The sequence below is a fragment of the Ilyonectria robusta genome (genome assembly GCF_021365365.1).
Source record: "Ilyonectria robusta strain PMI_751 chromosome Unknown BGZ61scaffold_28, whole genome shotgun sequence".
In the NCBI taxonomy this organism is placed as follows: domain Eukaryota; kingdom Fungi; phylum Ascomycota; class Sordariomycetes; order Hypocreales; family Nectriaceae; genus Ilyonectria; species Ilyonectria robusta.
The window spans coordinates 375155-393057 of record NW_025764462.1 but is presented as its reverse complement, the minus strand read 5'-3'; the positions used below and the strand labels follow the sequence as shown (position 1 = coordinate 393057).

Genomic DNA, 17903 nt, shown 5'->3' with positions numbered 1-17903 from the left:
TGTCCTGGAACGGTAGCCCGTCTTCGGCAGTGTGCTTCTCGGCGCGGAGGCGTGGGTGGAACCATCTGGTGACCAGCTGAATCCAGATAGATCCATGGGGCCAGACCCATGCCACATAGACGTAGTCGAGCTGGCCAGCATGCATGGCTAATCTCAAGATCCATCCGGGCTCCAAACATGGGCTCGTGAAGAGAAAATAACCGCACATGGCCTTGTCCACCTCTCACCCCGTCGCATCTTATCCATCTGATCCATCTGATAGAGCAGGCCACAATGAGCCCCCCCCGTGCAAATTACCTAACCGGGCCAGCTCTAGCTCCCGGGCTCCCTGCATAATCAGGCCAAGGGTGCGTTGCCGTGGTTGTCTGACGCTCTGCATATATGTGTGCATGAAGTAGAGGGAGCGTCTACACTCGTTTCCGTCTTGCAGTTCTCATGCTTCTCCCGCAATGCTTCTCCCGTCCCTTCCCTCTACGACGGCCTGTCTGCTGGCCTTTCTCCCGCTGACCTACGCCGATACGCACAATTATGACTTTGACATCGGCTGGGTCAGGGCCAATCCTGATGGCGAGTTCGAGCGGCCGGTCATTGGCATCAATGGCGCATGGCCCATCCCGGTATGTCCCATCTTGGATTGCTCGCTACCTAAAAATGCTATTTTCCCAGATTTGACTGATGTGGCGTTTCTTAGATGATCAATGTTACCGTTGGCGACCGTATCATCATCAACGCCCACAACAGCCTCGGCAACCAGTCCACGTCGCTGCACTTTCATGGACTGTTCCAGAATGGCACCAATCACATGGATGGCCCCGGTGGAGTTGTGCAATGCGGCATTGAGCCTGGATCTACCTTTACCTACAACTTTACCGTAAGACATGTCTTCTAGTGCCACATTAGCTTCCACCTGTACTAACTTCCTCAAGGTGCAGCAGCCAGGTACCTACTGGTACCACTCCCATTCTCACGGCCAATACCCAGACGGTCTTCGAGGTCCTCTAATCATCAATGACCCCGACTTTCCCTACCAGGATGAGGTAGATGAGGAGCTAGTCTTGACCCTCTCTGATTGGTATCACGATGAGATGCAGTACCTGATCGACAACTTGTTCATGGTCAAGTCAAACCCTTCAGGGGCTGAGTCAGTCCCAAATAACGCTCTTATGAACGACACTATCGACTTCAAACTTCCTGTCAAGCCTAACACAACATATCGATTTGATGTCGTCAACATGGGAGCCTTTGCTGGCCAATACCTGTGGATCGAAGGCCACACTATGCGCATTGTTGAAGTCGATGGTATCTATACTGAGTCCGCCGACGCGGAGATGGTTTATCTCTCTGCTGCCCAGCGTGTGAGCTTCCTCCTCACGACTAAGAACGACACATCAAAGAACTTCCCCATTGTTACCAGCATGGATACAGTAAGTACATTACAAACAAGGCATTGATCCAACCTAACGAATGACAGACCCTCTTTGATGTCCTTCCAGACGACCTTAACTACAACAGAACTGGCTGGCTCGTTTACGACGACAGCAAAACCTTCCCCAACGCTAGTTTCGTCGACGAGCTCAACCCCTTTGACGATATGACGCTCATCCCGTACGATAGGATGGAGCTCCTCCCCGAGCCCGACCGCATCGTTCAGTTCGATGTCATGATGGATAACCTCCGCGACGGCATGAACTACGCATTCTTCAACAACATCACCTACCAGGCCGCCAAGATCCCTACTCTGTACACGGCCCTAAACGCCGGCGAGGAAGCCACCAACCCTGCTATTTACGGTACATATACGCACTCTACGGTACTTGAGAAGGGCGAGATTGTGCAGATTGTACTCAACAACCTCGATACCGGTCGTCACCCGTTCCATCTCCACGGCCATGCCTTCCAGGCTGTGTATCGTTCCGAGGAAGATGCGGGTACCTTTGAAGACCTCAACATCAAAGAAAGCGGGCTGTCTCAGATCCCCATGCGCCGCGATACCCTTGTCGTGTGGCCTACTGGTAACATTGTGCTGCGATTCAGGGCTGATAACCCAGGTACGTTTCTTGCCTCGTCTTCTTCCCCACGGATCCATTCACCGTTTGCATTACTAACAGTTGCACCTCCGCTCTAGGTGTCTGGCTCTTCCATTGCCATATCGAGTGGCATATTGTCTCTGGCCTCATTGCCACCTTTGTCGAAGCTCCCCTCGACCTGCAAAAGACCATCAGCCTGCCTAGCAACCATCTTGAAGTTTGCAAGGCTGGCAATGTGTCCACTGAGGGCAACGCCGCTGGAAACATGGACTACCTCGACCTCACCGGAGAGAACCACCCCCCTGCTACTCTACCCCCAGGGTACGTCACCCCACCCTTATCATTGACCCTTCCCCTACCATCGCTAACGCCCTATTCTTTATCAGATTCACACCTCGTGGCATCGTCGCCCTGGTCTTCAGCTGTATCTGCGGTATTCTCGGCGTCGCTGTTGTTGGTTGGTATGGAATGTCTACCCCGATCGAGGAGACTACTCCTGAGCAGAGCGTCCTGGGGAACGAGTCGAGCAGTGATTCGCCTGCGGATCAGCAGTATCACGATGACGCCGCAATCACGGCTGCCCCTCCGAATGCCGTGAGGGCATGATTGTTAGACAACTAGGACGAGATCAACAGAGAGACAGGGAATGGGCTCATCTTCGCATGGGATGATGTAATGTTACATTCGACCGCCCCGAGGGACTTCTATTTAAGTGATAAAATTAATGTCATTCTTTGTACTTCGACTGTTCATATCTATTCACATACATGCGCGTCTTCTTTTTTTTTTTCCCCTACGAGTTGTGGTCTGACGTTGCCAGTGCACACTCGAGTATCACGTTACATGTACCAAACAACGCCTCACAAGTCCTATCGCTATGAGTAAAAAATTACGAAATATTAAATAAGCTCATAATTTAATCAGCTCACAGTTCCCTTTCATTGCCAGGTAAGATTGTACCTATAATATTCTCATATAATATATCTAAAAGATAATAAAACAAATAGAATAGAATTAGCAAGATGTATACAAGATATATAAACAGTCTTAAACTAGATGTAAATTTTAAAGCTAATTAAGTCTATACTATACTGCTTACAAGCTGTTATTTAGATAGGAAGTTAGTATGTAAAATATTAAATACTAGTCTCAGGAGTATTTAATATACTAGTTTTCTTTTATACTGTATTCTATTACTGTATTTTAAAGTCAGTTATATTAAATATAGTAGGAAGAGTGTACTTTTTGGGTTCTTGAGTATGAACTTTCGGCATGCTCATTATTGTCTTTTTCCTCTTAGACCAGCTGTCACAGCAGCTCTTATCTCTTCTTTGTCGCTCTTTTCTATCTTATTGTATACAGAAGCATTTAATCAAGTGCATGCATGTCTTTCTTTTCTTGCCAAATCCCTTAACCGGTCTTAGCTGCAGGACCGCCTTTTCAGCCCGAGCTACAGGGTATCTCAGACTCTTTGTGAAAACGAGGGCTTGGTCAAGCTAGCCCCACAGCTAGGGCAAGGAGGGCAGCGGAGAATGCACGCCCTGTATTTAATAGGGAATATCCCCTGACCTCCCCTTAAATAAACACTGATCCAAGAGAGGGACTTTAACACTCTTGCTGTCGCAGGCCCGGTCTGCACTAAGTGTATCTTCCACCAACAAACTGTGTAGAAGCTTTTAGCCCATAACTGTAACGGATAACACAGTAAGATGTACAGCCCGCCAGGATATAAAGCTATTTCTTTCTTAAATATTTCTGAGCCAATACTTGACAGTGAGTCGAAGCCTTTCCTCTTTGGACTTTTTCTAAGCCAAGATATTCTTATATCAGCAATTATTTATCGAGCTTTAATCTGACAATTATTCCAAACTCTAATAACTTGTATCATCAGGTAGTAAAAAATATGGGACTAGATTTATTCATCCACGATTCTCTCACTCTATAACTGGTGTTGTTTTTGTTTTGTTCTGATAAAGTTTTATCCTCTCAACAGCCCGTCGTCCCTGACCCCAAAATCTCCGTATGATAGAGTTAAATCTATGCAAACGACAATATGTATAAGCAAGGGCTACGTAACATATCCACCTTCAAAGCTTGGTGGGAGACGGAGGGATATAGCCGACACAACCACAAATTATGCTCGAAAGGTCGTTACGTTTACACCTTCATAACGGGTGTGGCCTCATACCGTGATGAGTATTTCGAAGCACTGACGACTCGTCCATTCCTGTCGTGGCGGGCGAGCCCGAAGTTGTTATCCCCATCGGAGAAGGACATTGCATTCAGGCTTAGAAACCAGGATAGATATTACCAAGCAACTCCGCAACTCCGATCATAAAGAAAAAAACGACGGAATTAGCCCGTGGTGTTTCTAGACGATACAGGTGCGCTCTTTTGGAGCAGCACTACGTAGTACATGCACCGAACCCCACTTTTCGCTTTCGGTTTTTAGAGCCTGTATTTTAGAGCCTGTAAGTTAGAGTTTGATGGAATAGGGGACGGAGAATACGAGTTTGCTGCTAATGCAGGTTGATGACATCTGCATAAGGCCAGTACTACGTGGGGCAATATCAGCCATCATCCCGCTGGCTAGGGGGCGGTGACTCCGTGAAACGGCAATAAAAGATTGATCATGTCATCAACATCCAAGGAGTATCTGCCGCTGTCATCGATCTGCATTAGCATCAACTTGATCGTTGGAACTTTAATTAATCCTCGCATCAGTCGTCGTCGCAACCCCGTATCAATCCAGTATGGCCGACTCCAGTAATACCGATCCACAACAAGATAACATCGCGGATAGATGGGTTAGGTTCAGGTGGTGATTATCATGCTACTCACCCTTCCTTATCCACATAATCCATGCCAATAGCCAACCCATGTGTCTCAAAACCCACCCATTATCTGTGGAATTAGGGTGGGGACATGGCTTAAGTTTGAGACCCGTCCTAGTACGCCGCCCTGGTTTTCCTTGGGGGATGTTACACTGCGGAGTTCACGGAGTTTGACGGTCGACCGGCACCCGGTGATGCGGAGAGTTGACTAGACCGTTAGTCCGTGGCAGTTGGCAAACAATTAGTAATGTAGCGCGGACGAAACTGCGGACGAGATGTTCTTATTTTGGCTTCCATTAGTAAACATCCTTGGTAATGTCACATTGTGGTGTCGTATTAGGTAGCCAACAAGATCCGTCAGTGCTTTGATTGAAGCAGGTTAAAAGTCGAGCCATATCTCTGTAAATTGATGTTCTCAAAGACTCTCACTTCCTCTTTATCTCTTCCAAGATGGTTTTCACCGTTGGTATTGCAGGTATTACCGCAAGGGTAGCTCTCTGTGTTGTCCAGGAGCTCCTCAAACGTCCCGATGTCCGTATCCGAGGCTATTGTCGCAGCCCTGCCAAACTGCCAGCGCATCTTTTACGCGATCCTCATGTTTCCCTGACACAAGGTCAATTCGACGATGAATCTGCCTTAAAGTCATTCGTCAAAGGTTGCGACGTTATGATCTGCACCTATCTCGCGGACATCGACGTGATGATTGAAGGCCAAAAGCTGCTGATTGACCTTTGTGAAGAAGAGGGAGTAGGGCGTTACATCTCCAGCGATTATACCGTCGAGTTTACCCAACTTGAAACTGGACAGTTCAATAAAAAGGATCCTATACTACAGATAAAGGAATACCTGGACACGAAGAACATTAAGGCAGTCCATATTTTGGTTGGTTTGTTCATGGAGACTCTCTTCAGCGAGTTGTTCTATTTTTGGGAGCCTAAGGAGGCGAAGATACAGTATTACGGTTCGGGTAATGAAGTCTTGGAATTGACTACCTACCATACTACTGGTCAATATGTAGCGGCAGTCGCTCTTGACACCGAAGCCGTAGGCTTCTTCAGATGTGAGTAATTGGCTTAGCCAGCTCCATCACCCGCTAACAAAATGCAGTCCTCGGCGATCGGAAAACGACGCATCAGATCATATCTGATTTCACATCCGTCTATGGCACGGAGCCGGCCGTCGAGAGACTTGGTTCCTTGGAGGATTTGTACAAGCAAGCTCACCAGAACGGCGAGCAGGACTACGTGAAGTAAGAGAACCCCCTTTTAGGTCTTCCACGGAGCTAACATACAGTTGAAAGAGTTGGTGCATACTTCATACTGAAGGGGGCGGTGTATCTCAAGGGTGATCTGGATTGTGCAAGGTATCCGGATATCAAGCCAATGACGTTGGAAGACTTTTTCAAGCAACATCCCGTGTCCCAATTGTCCGAAGCACTTTCGAACGTCGGCTACAGTTGAAGCTACATTGGTCAAGATTCGATAAGATTGAAAGGAGCAACCAGACTGTACAGATTTCTAGAGAGGACAATTCGACCAAAACCAACTTGAATCCGAATTTGAAACTGATACCATAGTTTAACCCTTGGAGTATAGTCATAAATACCAATGAATCAAGGCCACGCACGTCCAGTATCTGCAATCAGTAGCTTTTATCCCAATTAAACCTGTGTGTTGGCATCCATCTGTAGCCCGCCAATGCCTTCCGGAAAGAACCTATCGGATCCCCTAATTTCCCGTGGCTCTTCTATAACACCTTGGTATAAGAATTGAGGGGAGGGCATACGGCGTTTGTTGCCCTTTGGAGGGAGAGAAAGGACGAAGGGCATCGAATGGCACGTGGGGCAATACTGTTCACAAGCCGCCCCAAAATCTTGGCTGCCATATCTTCACTCATCAATTCTCCCAACAAACCCGAAAGCTTCCGAAATAGAAAATTTACGTCATATCCTTATCTTTATTTCTTTGACCGCCTGGTCTTCCTCAGGTCGCAGCGCTGCGCCACTTTCCATGGCGCCAATCGACTACTCCAAATGGGACAACATAGACATCGTCCGTTGTGACGTTGAGAGTGAAATTCGCGTCTTAGTCCGCTACTGAAACCAGCCAGAAGGATATAGCTATAGCAATCACACGCCATGTACACGCCCAGCTACCCAAATACACGTCATGACAAATGCACTTCCATTGCTCATGGTTGGTTGTGGGCACAGCCAGGAGTACAGTAATCTGATTCTTAAAGTGTAAACAATGCCTCGCGTCTCCATTCACACCAGCTACCAGTGGTTCCGAGCCGATAGCATGTTGGGGCTGTCGACATGTTCTGAGGTGACAGTCCCGCCACTAAGCCGAGTACACTGGCTGAGCGACCCTAGAGGCCGAGATAACAGAGGCTTGCATGTTGAGCGGGCGGGTAGTATCGCCGCCCAGAGCTGCAAAGTGAGGAATGAAATGGGGTGCCCTTGATGGTGCCTTTTCAGATGGCGAGATTACTGGAACCCTGCTCGACCGAATTCTCAACCAATTGGCGATGTGCGCCACCGATCTACCATTCACCGCTATTGTCTACCCAATCTGGTAGCAGCTTGATAGGCAACGAGGCATTGAGGGTGTGCGAGGCTAGGCGGTGAGCATATGTTTGGTATAATCTGCGCCGACCTTCGATCAAATACATCGCTTTCCTCGTTCCCACCTTAAAAGCAAACATCTCTTCAGTTCTAGTAGTTATTCGAGACGGATGCATTTATTGCCGGTCTCTACAATATGATCAATCCGTATATTTAGTAGAAAAGTACCCCGTCCAGTATTCTTGGATAGCTCGTATGACCACTGGAATACCTTTGAATATGTGTGTATATTATCTATTCACCGAAGCTTCCGCCCCTTGCGGTCAGGAAGGTCTAGTTTTCCTTTGCTTCCTAATACGGACTAGCCGGCTGGAAGCTCGACGAACCCCTTCCGAGTCGGCCCCTACGACTTCTTATTCTTTATGTAACGCCCCGAAGCGCAGTGGTGTGGGCTGTGAAAATGCATTCCGAACATGCAGTGGATAGTGGCCTAACACGGCTGCGTTGAAATCTCCATTCATCCCAACGCTCATTTAAAGTTATCAGATCGCCTCGGGTCGACTAGATCCACTGAGTCATGGAGAGGAAGGCTAGGCATTCCTTTTTCGTGGCGCCCTATGGCCCTAGTCGTGGAGATCTCTTCAAAAGACTGGCGGAGTTAAGCGCTGAATTGAAAAGCCGGCCAAACTTCGCATCACCACACGCATGGTTGATAAATTATGCGTGTACACTGTACCACCAGCACCGGCAGGAAGCCCCTGATGGGACTCTTTCCTCGGAGCCAAAAAGAAGGGGAATTGCCGATACCCTCTGCGACTCCATCCACATCCCGCGAGCTGCCTGACAAACTACGAAGAAAAGATAAACTCGGACTCCTCAATTACTAACTGTGTGCCCGGCCGGAGTTTCGTCAGCGCCTCCAGGCACACCTCATCTTCGAGAAACGAGTCTATAACAGGCCGTATACTATATTCATATAGCCATAAAATTTTGTTGTCAGTATTTATCTAACTGTCCGATTGCTAGAGAGAGTTAGAATAACCATTTCATGAACCCAGGCATCTCGGCGTACTCTACTCTGTATATACTATAGCTGTATCCCCGCATCAAAGAGTATATTTTTTCTACAGCATAATACTTTCATTATTGTATCGTCACAAACAGAAGGTAAATGTATTCGGACTTAAAAAATCCAGCTTCGCGTCTCTTGCCTATAGTATAGTATCCGATATAAAGTTCTGCAGCTTCTATATGCACTTGGATATTCTTGGTAGCATTATGCAGCTGGTATCGCTTGGCGATTTGAGCGAGAGAATGCTGATACTATACGATTCTTCCTGTAGGGAATAGGCTTATTTTGGTATGGGATGATATAATATTGTATTCTACCACCCTAAGGGACTTCTATTTATGTTATAAAATTAATATTATCTTTTACACTATATCTCGTTGTATTCATTCACCTACGGTTATATTCTATTATTTATGTATTATGTATAGTTATTCTTGTGAAGTGCAGTTTTAGCTGTAAGTGTTGCTGCAGATCTTGCACTATATCCTCTGATTACGATGAGACAGAATCTTGTAACTGCAATAGAGACAAGGAACATAATTTTAAAACATCATTCAAATCCAAAATACTACTGATCACTATTTTACTTTATTTCGTTGCAAATCCCGATGTCATTCAGTGCCTAGTGTTGACTCCAGCTTCCTCGCTCCAAACTTGGGCGACTGAAATAAACAGCTAATCGCCTTCTATTATAATAATCAAGAGGACCCAATAAGGAAAGAATTCCCAGTAATCTAGGATTGTGCGCGTAAATTAAACACTCTATTATGCACAGGTATTAAAGTGGACTTCCCTGCACCTGGCTTAATTCTCTCGTTTAGGGTAAGCGTTTGAAAAGTGAAAGGAAAAAATAGATTAATTTATTTAAATACTGAACCATCTTCACATAATTTCCAAGTTGTAAGTCTCCTCGAGTGAACTTTATTCTATTATATCCAACTATAACTTAGAAACCGTAATGGATATAAGGCACCCATAAAAGAGGCCCCTCCTCCACAACTACAACATCTCTCATCTGACCTCCACCGGTCCGAGATCCATCAGCGCCTCTAGCAACACGACTTCTGTGCTCGTGATCTCGAACCCACTTCATGCGAAGCTGCCTGATTTCTCGGTGCAGTCCCTCGCTAACCGAGTCGTGGCTCATTCCATTCTTGTGTATCCACTCATACGTCGTCCTCGCCACCTCAATACACAATGCGTCGTTGACCTCCCAGAGCGTCCCAATGACGTGCTGGAACCCTGCGACCTGGCACCCTGCGATAAGATGGAGGCCTTCGTCCACGAGCTTGTCTTGTCTGATTTGGCCTGTGCTACACGCTGACAGGAAAGCGAGGAATGGCTTCTGTTTGTGGAGGTTGATATCAAACAGGCTAGACACAGTAAGGCGGTCTTGATTGTTCAAAATCAGCGCGCTCTTCGATGGATCCAAGGCATTGCTCGAGCCATGGCCTGCGAAATGAAATATATCGCAATTCCTTAGAGCTTTGAGGACCTTCTTAGTGTAAGGATCTGGCCTCTGTACTTGCATCTCTTGACAGATCCTGGCCACCTCCTCGATCTCCTTCGGCGCGTTATGCACTTCCGTCATTCCAATGAGCACAGCGTGTTCCGGCTTTCGACTAGCCTCCGACTTCTGGCGGTAAGTGTGGTTCTGCACCAGCGCTGTTAGAGAGATGCTGTATGAAGAGATGGCACGGTCTAGGATGGTCTTATCGACAAAATGATGATACCCGGCTGCGTGGAGGGGAAGATGAACAAGAGGTCCAGTGGGAATCCAGCAGATGCGTGGCCAGTCGCCAGCTGGTGAGCTTGTAAGACCAACGCTATCAAGCACGGGCTCCACGATTCCATCCCAAAGCCACTCTAGCACCTCGCTTTTCAGTGACGATACGCCCGTGGTAGCTTGTGACCTGGCCTTTATGTCTTGCATTGTCATCTTAGGGAGGGATTGGGACCTAATACCGTCCGCCTCGACGATTATCGCATCACACCTGTGCTGGCTGACATTGATGACAACAATGGGCCCGAAGGCAGCGGCAGATCTCATATCTTCCTCCGATGGCTCCTGAAGAAACGAATCAAAATCTGGCAAACCGCGAACAGTCTTGATAACCCGCTCCAGTTCCTTTGCCGCATTGTGACGGTATTCAGGCTGATTAACAGGTAACCAAGCCGCAGCAGGGTTACTGAGGCTGCCCTTGACAGAGTCGATTTGATCCCTGAACTTGAGATACTCCTCCGCTAGCTTTGGGTGATCCTGTTTGAGGTCGTCGATATCGGAGCGAAGCCCGAGCAGCGAGCTCATGATGAGTCCTCGACCAGTCTCAAGAAGTCGCAGCGCGGCATAAGGGCTTTCTCCCGCCAACAGAGATATAGCTGCCGCATCGGAAGCAAAGCCCACAAACTGAGTCACAATCAACTGCTTATCCGAATTTTCCAGTGACCGAGCCATGACGAGAGGAATGAGAGAGGACAAGGTGGAAACGGTGCGATAAGCCTGAGTCCAGTCTTTGAGGCTTGAATAAATCGCAATGAGGGACTTACTAGCCGCCGTTCTCGCATTGAGCTGGTAATGGGAGCAAGACAGCGCCTCCTCTAGGAATGATATCGCTTTCTGGAGGTCCTCATTTTGTCCTGTTCTCTTAAAAGTAACGTGGTATCCCGTTCCAAGATGCCAAAGGTACTCTCCTCGCAGGAAGAGATCCTTTGGCATCTGATTTATTGCGTTTTCGAGACAACTTCTACCCAGCTCCCAATGTACAGTATCTCCGTTGTGTAAATACCCGACCACATAGATATTACCTAGGCAAGCCAAAACTCTTGGCTTATTTTGCCCCTCGCCGTGGAGGTCCTCAAGGTGTATAGCCTTTTTGTAATAGTCGATGGCGAGGTCGAGATCTGACGTGTCTTTGGAGACATGAAACCTGAGTCCATAGCCATCTGCTAGATTCACCGAGCAGATTGCTCTGTCTACCGTGTTGTCCTCGGACGTTTCCACAGCTTCTTGTAGTCTCTGAATAGCCATTTCCATGTCTTTTGTGTCAGAGTTTCTGAGGTATCGAGCTTTGTATGCACGTCCCAAATCACTTAGGTACTCTGATCGGCAAGGATGCTGCGCAGAACATGCTTGCACGGCTTGCCCCAAGTGTTCTATGCCCGCCTCGAGATCTGAAAACGTGCCTTTCCCGGTACTTCTTTCTAGAAAGATCACTCCGATGCCGTGGAGCATCGATGCACGATTCTTGTCGTCGTCAGGCATGAGGGCTAGTGATTTTTGGCACATTTGCAGAGATAGGTCTAAATCCGCCTCGTTGCCGGTTTTCGAGTACCGAAACAAAAGACCGGTACTGATCAATTGAGATTGCGACAGTTGGTCTATATCAGAAACCAGGCACTTTTGCGATGTCTCGATGGCGATATTGAGATCATTTTCAAGGTCCGTAGCACCGTACCGTATCCAAAGGGCAGTTGCAAGACCATGCAACAACATGTCATGGTTGTGCTTGTTCCCTGATTCAACTGGGAGCCCTTGGTGGTAGCATTTAATCGCTTGATCCAGATGTTGCATGACTTTTGATTGTTGATACATCTCAACGTAGCTCATTCCAAGCTGTAGCAGCTCCAATCCATGCCATGGGTCGTCCGATGACATATTTTGCAGAACGTCCTCCGACTCCTGAATCCATTGTTGTGATGCTGCTGCATGTGTCGATTCCGCTCGGTTTTCCAAAAGTCTTCTCCAAAGCGTTGCTCGATGGGGATTGGGAGGATTCATGGTCCTGACCGCCAGTCCGCTCTGACCATGTATGATAAGATCATCAGAGTTTGTGGGAGGTGCTCCGGATTGCATTTTGTCATGCACAATAAGTTCTAGCAACATCCTCTGAATTCTCTGTCGCTCGGGGTCATCGCTCGACATATTGCGTTGCAATTGCCAGAGCCTAGCAGTCGCTGCAGTGATGTCCACAGCCTTCAGTGTTCGCTTACCCTTGTCGAAAGCGAGGTCCGCAAGGACACGAAGCAAGCCGTGGCGCTCGGGAGAGTCATTTGATAGGAGTCCCAGCTCTTCTTCGTAGAGGGTCAACGATGTCTCGAGACTTTCTCCTCCCTGATCGATTCCGTACAAGTGGTGCCATATTCCTGCGGCAAAGGGTACCAATGACTTCCGAATGGGATCATCCTCTGGGATGCGGTCGAGCGACTGCTTCAACTGCCGGGCCGCGACTTCCAGAAATGCCACTTCGTCTTTGATTTGCCACATGGCGACGTATGCCCTCGCCTGTGTCAAAAGCGCCGTTGGTCTCTCTGTATGGTCCTCTGGTAAAATATAGAGAAGATCCTCCAAGATATCGATAGACTTCTCCAGATGCTCCAAGTCTGTTGTTTTGTGATGTAAATCAAAGTACAGGGATCCGAGCAACCCGAGTTGCAGAGTTCTCATTGGATCGTCTTCAGGCATGCCATCGAGCCTGAGTTCCTGGTATCTAATCGCAGTTTGGAGATCTTGTGCTTGTCCCGTCCTATCATACTTGACTTGTGCTGCACTGAAAAGGGAACCAGCCCGATGTAGCCATTCTGGGTCGGACTTGGGAGTCAACCTTAGTGATGATTCGTAATTGCGAGTCATTTCATCCAAGGAAGTCATCTTCTCAGTGAGTTTGAATTCCTTGTCCCGAGCAACTCCAAGCCGATAGAATATTAGTGCCTGCGTCTGGTCGCGTCCACTGGCTGTTTCAAGCATGGTTTGTAGCTGCTGTATGACCAAAGAAAGGTCATCCATTGACTGTGTGCGTTCGAACAACGCAACGTGGGCCGTTATGGAACACCCAAAAAATTTCAGCTTGTCCGATACATGACTGTCCGGGATTGCATTGACCGATTCAAGAAGTAGCATGGCTGAAGCTTGTTGGTCTTCAAGCATTCCTGTTCTCCTGTGCTTCTCTTCATATGCGGCTGAGATACGCAGGAGTGACTGTGCACTCTCGATTCCCGCGCTCGGTTCGAGATCGTCTTGTAGTTGATGGATCGCGCTGTCCAGGTCTTCCAGGTTCTCCAACAGCCTGTACTCCTCGAGAAGACCGTTGAAGAGCTCAAGCAGCGGCATTTGAACGGATTGAAGTAGGGATAGGGAAGCATCCCCGTCGTTTGATGGGTTTGCCATTGTTGCTTGGCTGTCAGGTGCTTCCGAGTGAGATAAGAGGAGGTTTTATTGATGAAAATTGCCTGTCACAGAAACATGAAGACTAAGAGGGAAAGAACTTGTGGCCTGTCTATTGGAGATCGCATTGATTGCGAGCCTCACTACGCAAGCCACGTGTCACTTCAGAACGCGTCATCAACACAGCCCAAGGCAGGCAACCACAAGGCGACCGTGAGGCAACCATACGACGCAGCAGGTCACATTCTTGAGGCATGGTATTGTCTCGTGCTGGCGATGCCATGCCCATCAAACCCGGTCGCAAATAAGGCAGGGCGGCGTGGTAACCATCACTACGGCCAAAGTCTGATATGTTTCCGCTTCAATTATCCCGTTGGAGACAAACGAACGCCGAGTTTGGTCTTGTTTGGTCTATTTGGGCTCTGCCCCCGTAACGCAGAATACAAAAGATGGATTACCCTCCACAATGCTACGTTGTCTACGGCTCAAACATTCCACTATTTGAGGAAAGAATTCGGTATTTTTACTCAGCGAATCCCCATCAGCCCATAAATGATGTGAGACATGGCTGATCTAGGCAGTCGGCGGTGCAAATTAAGCATGATGGTAGTGAGGATGTATTATCAGGCTGCATTGCCTAACGTCTTGCACAACTGAGCTAGAATCTCCATTTATCCCAACGTTCACTTGAAGTTTTCGTTCTGCCCTATGTCCCTGGTCGTTGAGATCGGTATCCTGACTCTACTTAGTCAGAGAGTGCGTGAGATGACCTACAACCCCTCGAGAAAAGAGGGGGTGGGAGGCATCCTAGATCAATAGCATCAACATCTTTGGTCTCCAAACCCGAACAATTATTCCCGATGAACAATTATCCCCGATGAATGTGCCGTACGCTATCCAAAATAAGTTAGAGCAAGTATTTCGGGAATCCATGAATGTCAGCTTACTCTGCTCCGCACGCCCTGGAGGTGCGTCCCCGCTTCAGAGAGTACATTTTCCGCAACACATTTTCTCATTATCGCATCGCGGCAACCACGAGATAACTCCATTTGGAACTAGGAAAGTCGAACCTTGTGTCTCTTGTATCGAACTATGGAGTCAGACGCAAAGTTATGCAGCCCCTGCACGCGCTTGGATGTCCTTGGCAGCATCACGCAGTTGGCATCGCTCGGCGATTTGAGCGAGAGAACGCCTATGCCACAAGATTCTCCCTGGCATGAAAATCTTGGCACTGTCAATGAGTCAGCTAATTTGTGTGCTCTCTGCGCTCTGGTCATCAAGGGATGGAGGGAGAGTCGAGAAATAGCGGTTGACCAAGGACTGAAAAGCGGCGATTTCGACCTGCAGAATCCACCCGCAGACCTCCTGTTCGACATCATGGATATTGACGCATATCGGTCTATTAGCGCTGGCGCTGTGACTCTCGAGATTGGTCATCAGATCAGAGAAGGTCTTAATAGTGAAGAGACCCGTGATGTCTTTTTTCTGAGTGCCAAATGCGAAGCGGTGGGCGGCAGGGGCTCTTGGGAAGCACACGATCCGCTCGTGGCAGATTTTCGACTCTCCATTGACCCGGTTGCAATTCTTGAGCGGGACACCCAACAAGAGGAAATTGTGAATGAAGTTCAACAGTCTCATTCCTCGGAGAAATTTCTTGATGAGCGGGTTGCCTTAGATCCCCTGAGCCAAAGAAGTCTCAAGATTGCAAAACGCTGGCTTGACACTTGCGTGAAAACGCATGGCGAAAGCTGCGGAAATATGGCTGGGGACAGTATGCCCACACGTGTATTGGACATCGCCCCCGATGACGCTCCTGATGGCGAGAAAATATATCTGAGGGTCTCTCGGGATACAAAGCCAGAAGATCGGCGCTATGTCGCTCTCAGTCATTGTTGGGGCAAGTCAGACACTCCTTTCATCACTACGATGTCCAATATTCAGCACCGGATGGATGGAATCGACATCGAAGAGATGCCTCAGACTTTTCGAGATGCTGTCACAGTTGTGAGGAGTCTAGGGTTGAGATATCTTTGGATCGACAGCCTCTGCATCATTCAACAAGACTTGGAAGATTGGCAGATCGAATCAGCGAAAATGGCAAACGTCTATCGCGATGCGTACCTCGTTCTAGGGGCTGCAGCTGGTTTGTCTGATGCTGCAGGCTTCCTTGGCGCTAGAACCTTTCAGGATACCATCAAGTTACAGACCAACCCTTCAACATCGCTCTATCTCCAGCTTCATCCTCCTAAAAGCCGTCGCTGGACATTCGACGACAGACACGCACCCGACCTGCTTGCGGCTGAGCCGTTGACAGGGCGAGCCTGGTGTTTACAGGAAAGATACCTGCCGAAGCGCGCCTTGCAATACGGCTCACAGCAGATGTTCTGGGAATGCGAACGAATCAGAGCCAGTGAGGATGGAGATACCGTCACCCAAAACGGCGACTACTTGAAGTCTCTGTCAGACACGGGCGCAGCCAAGGAGTCTGTTTTCCACAGGGAGAATCGCAAACCCTATTCGGAAAACGTAAGCGTCAAATGGGTTGACTGGTATCAAATGCTAGAGGACTATACGTCTCGAGGAATCACCGCTTCCACAGACAAGCTGCCGGCAGTTTCAGGACTAGCAAGTGCCATTGCAAAGGCTAATGGTGCCGAAGGTTACATGGCGGGTATATGGCGAACAGGGTTGCTCGAGGGACTGGTATGGTGCCGTAAAACACCGGAACAGATGTTTGACAAATCAGACGAGTATGTTGCTCCCTCGTGGTCATGGGCATCTGTCCAGGGCGCAGTACAGTTCCCCATCTACAACTGGCATATCCCTCGGGCGCCTTGGAAGGCGCGCATGGCGGACTTCGAGGCCTTGGCACAATATGTTAGTCACACTGCCGAACTAAAGGACAAGGACTTGTACGGGCGACTTGAAAAGGCAAGTCTTCGTATCAAGGCCCCTCTGGTCAAGGTCGTGTCCATACACCCACGACCGTCAGAGCTACCAAGCGTTAAGCACATTTTCGGACAGGGCCCAAATCAATCCCTCGTGGCAGACAAAGTTGTCGAACTACAATCATCGCAAAGAGAGCGGTTTTGGGTTGACGGTGGCTTTGACTTTCCCGTGGGGGAGAATCATCTTGACCTGGCTGTCGTTTTCCTCACTCGGCTACCCCATATTCTCAAGGATGGCTTCGTGGAACATCGTTTCGGGCTCCTGGTTCAGAAACTTGACGACGGCGACTACCGACGAGTTGGCTTTGTCGATGGATCTATTCTTGAGACGCGCCACGCTGCGACTTTGAGGCATATGCCAAAGCTTTTGAAGCAAGGTCTGTCATGGCTCGAAGGAATGGCAACAAAACAAAGAGACCCTGGGACTCCGGATCAACTGGAAATTCTTGGATACGCTCGAGAGCCAGTAGGGGAAAATGACATGTATGAAGTAGAGCCACCTAACCAACTGGCCTCAAACCCGCTCGACCTAGAAGAGGTCGAGTTGACTCTAGTATGATGGATTTTCTACGACCTTGTTCGAGGATCAATGTAACTTGTCTAAATTATACACAAAGCTGCCTCTGAGGAGCGGAGAGAAGACCATTAGTTATTGCGGTAATTGTGAGGGAGAATCTAAAAAAAGAAACCGGGCACTAAATCACCTGCTGCATTCGCTGAAAGGTGTCTTTGGACTCCCCGATTTAGGTGAAATCTCGCTCATTGATCAATTCAAGTATCCCAATTGACGTCATCAGTATCTAACTATCAATTATGGAAAATGAGTACAAAATGAGCACCGAATTTTCGTCGATGCAAGTCAGGCCGGCACGAGTCAATATCTCACGTCAGCTGCGATCTCGACACATCCCGCAACCTCAGCGCTCGTCAGGCTCGTTTTCCCGATGGACTAATTTTCTTCAAACCATGTCTTGCGTGTATCTTTCTGTGTTAAACTGCATATTCCCTACCTGTTCCATCTTGGCTAAAACATAACCCTTCCGTCCAACAATGACAACACACTCTTGGCGGAAACTTGCCTCCTCGCCGAGGACCCTCTCTCCCATCATCCACTCGGTTAAACTTGTATCATTTGCAGCACCATGTTATAATGTATCTCATATTCCCTCTGGAGAATGATATAACCATATTGATCTATTTCCATTTTAGCTCCAGCATATTCCTCCGTTGTGGGCCCGGTAACCAGCTTGCCTAATCAATCGGCTGCAGCCACAACAGATCCGTCGAGGGGATCA

General features: G+C 48.3%; 4 protein-coding genes across 4 annotated transcripts; 3 read left to right on the top strand and 1 right to left on the bottom strand.

Annotated features, from left to right (window-relative positions):
* Positions 1 to 147: 147 nt before the first annotated feature.
* Positions 148 to 2803, top strand: BGZ61DRAFT_400942 (ferroxidase). Its single transcript, XM_046243044.1, has 6 exons — positions 148 to 617; positions 692 to 871; positions 927 to 1424; positions 1472 to 2048; positions 2126 to 2348; positions 2414 to 2803. Exons 1-6 carry the CDS (start codon positions 450 to 452, stop codon positions 2631 to 2633), a joined length of 1866 nt encoding a protein of 621 aa, XP_046097757.1. The 5' UTR covers positions 148 to 449; the 3' UTR covers positions 2634 to 2803.
* A 2508-nt stretch (positions 2804 to 5311) lies between these two features.
* On the top strand, positions 5312 to 6464 carry BGZ61DRAFT_559078 (uncharacterized protein; the record flags this gene model as incomplete). Its single annotated transcript, XM_046255746.1, has 4 exons — positions 5312 to 5638; positions 5702 to 5921; positions 5969 to 6110; positions 6162 to 6464. 4 exons carry the CDS (start codon positions 5312 to 5314, stop codon positions 6319 to 6321), a joined length of 849 nt encoding a protein of 282 aa, XP_046097756.1. The 3' UTR covers positions 6322 to 6464.
* Positions 6465 to 9445: 2981 nt separating this feature from the next.
* On the bottom strand, positions 9446 to 13606 carry BGZ61DRAFT_365542 (CHAT domain-containing protein; the record flags this gene model as incomplete). Its single annotated transcript, XM_046241622.1, has 3 exons — positions 9446 to 11206; positions 11477 to 11849; positions 12762 to 13606. 3 exons carry the CDS (start codon positions 13604 to 13606, stop codon positions 9446 to 9448), a joined length of 2979 nt encoding a protein of 992 aa, XP_046097755.1.
* Positions 13607 to 15111: 1505 nt separating this feature from the next.
* On the top strand, positions 15112 to 17276 carry BGZ61DRAFT_400930 (heterokaryon incompatibility protein-domain-containing protein). The gene has a single exon (XM_046243043.1). The coding sequence runs from the start codon at positions 15419 to 15421 to the stop codon at positions 17165 to 17167; it is 1749 nt and encodes a 582-aa protein (XP_046097754.1). The 5' UTR covers positions 15112 to 15418; the 3' UTR covers positions 17168 to 17276.
* Positions 17277 to 17903: the final 627 nt, after the last annotated feature.

Bases quoted from the DNA above. Each gene is read 5' to 3' on its own strand.
- BGZ61DRAFT_400942 (XM_046243044.1), top strand. From the start codon at position 450: ATGCTTCTCCCGTCCCTTCCCTCTACGACGGCCTGTCTGCTGGCCTTT. The intron at 1,425-1,471 runs GTAAGTACATTA...AACGAATGACAG, and splicing joins TTGTTACCAGCATGGATACA to ACCCTCTTTGATGTCCTTCC. The intron at 2,349-2,413 runs GTACGTCACCCC...ATTCTTTATCAG, and splicing joins CCTGCTACTCTACCCCCAGG to ATTCACACCTCGTGGCATCG.
- BGZ61DRAFT_400930 (XM_046243043.1), top strand. From the start codon at position 15,419: ATGGCTGGGGACAGTATGCCCACACGTGTATTGGACATCGCCCCCGAT.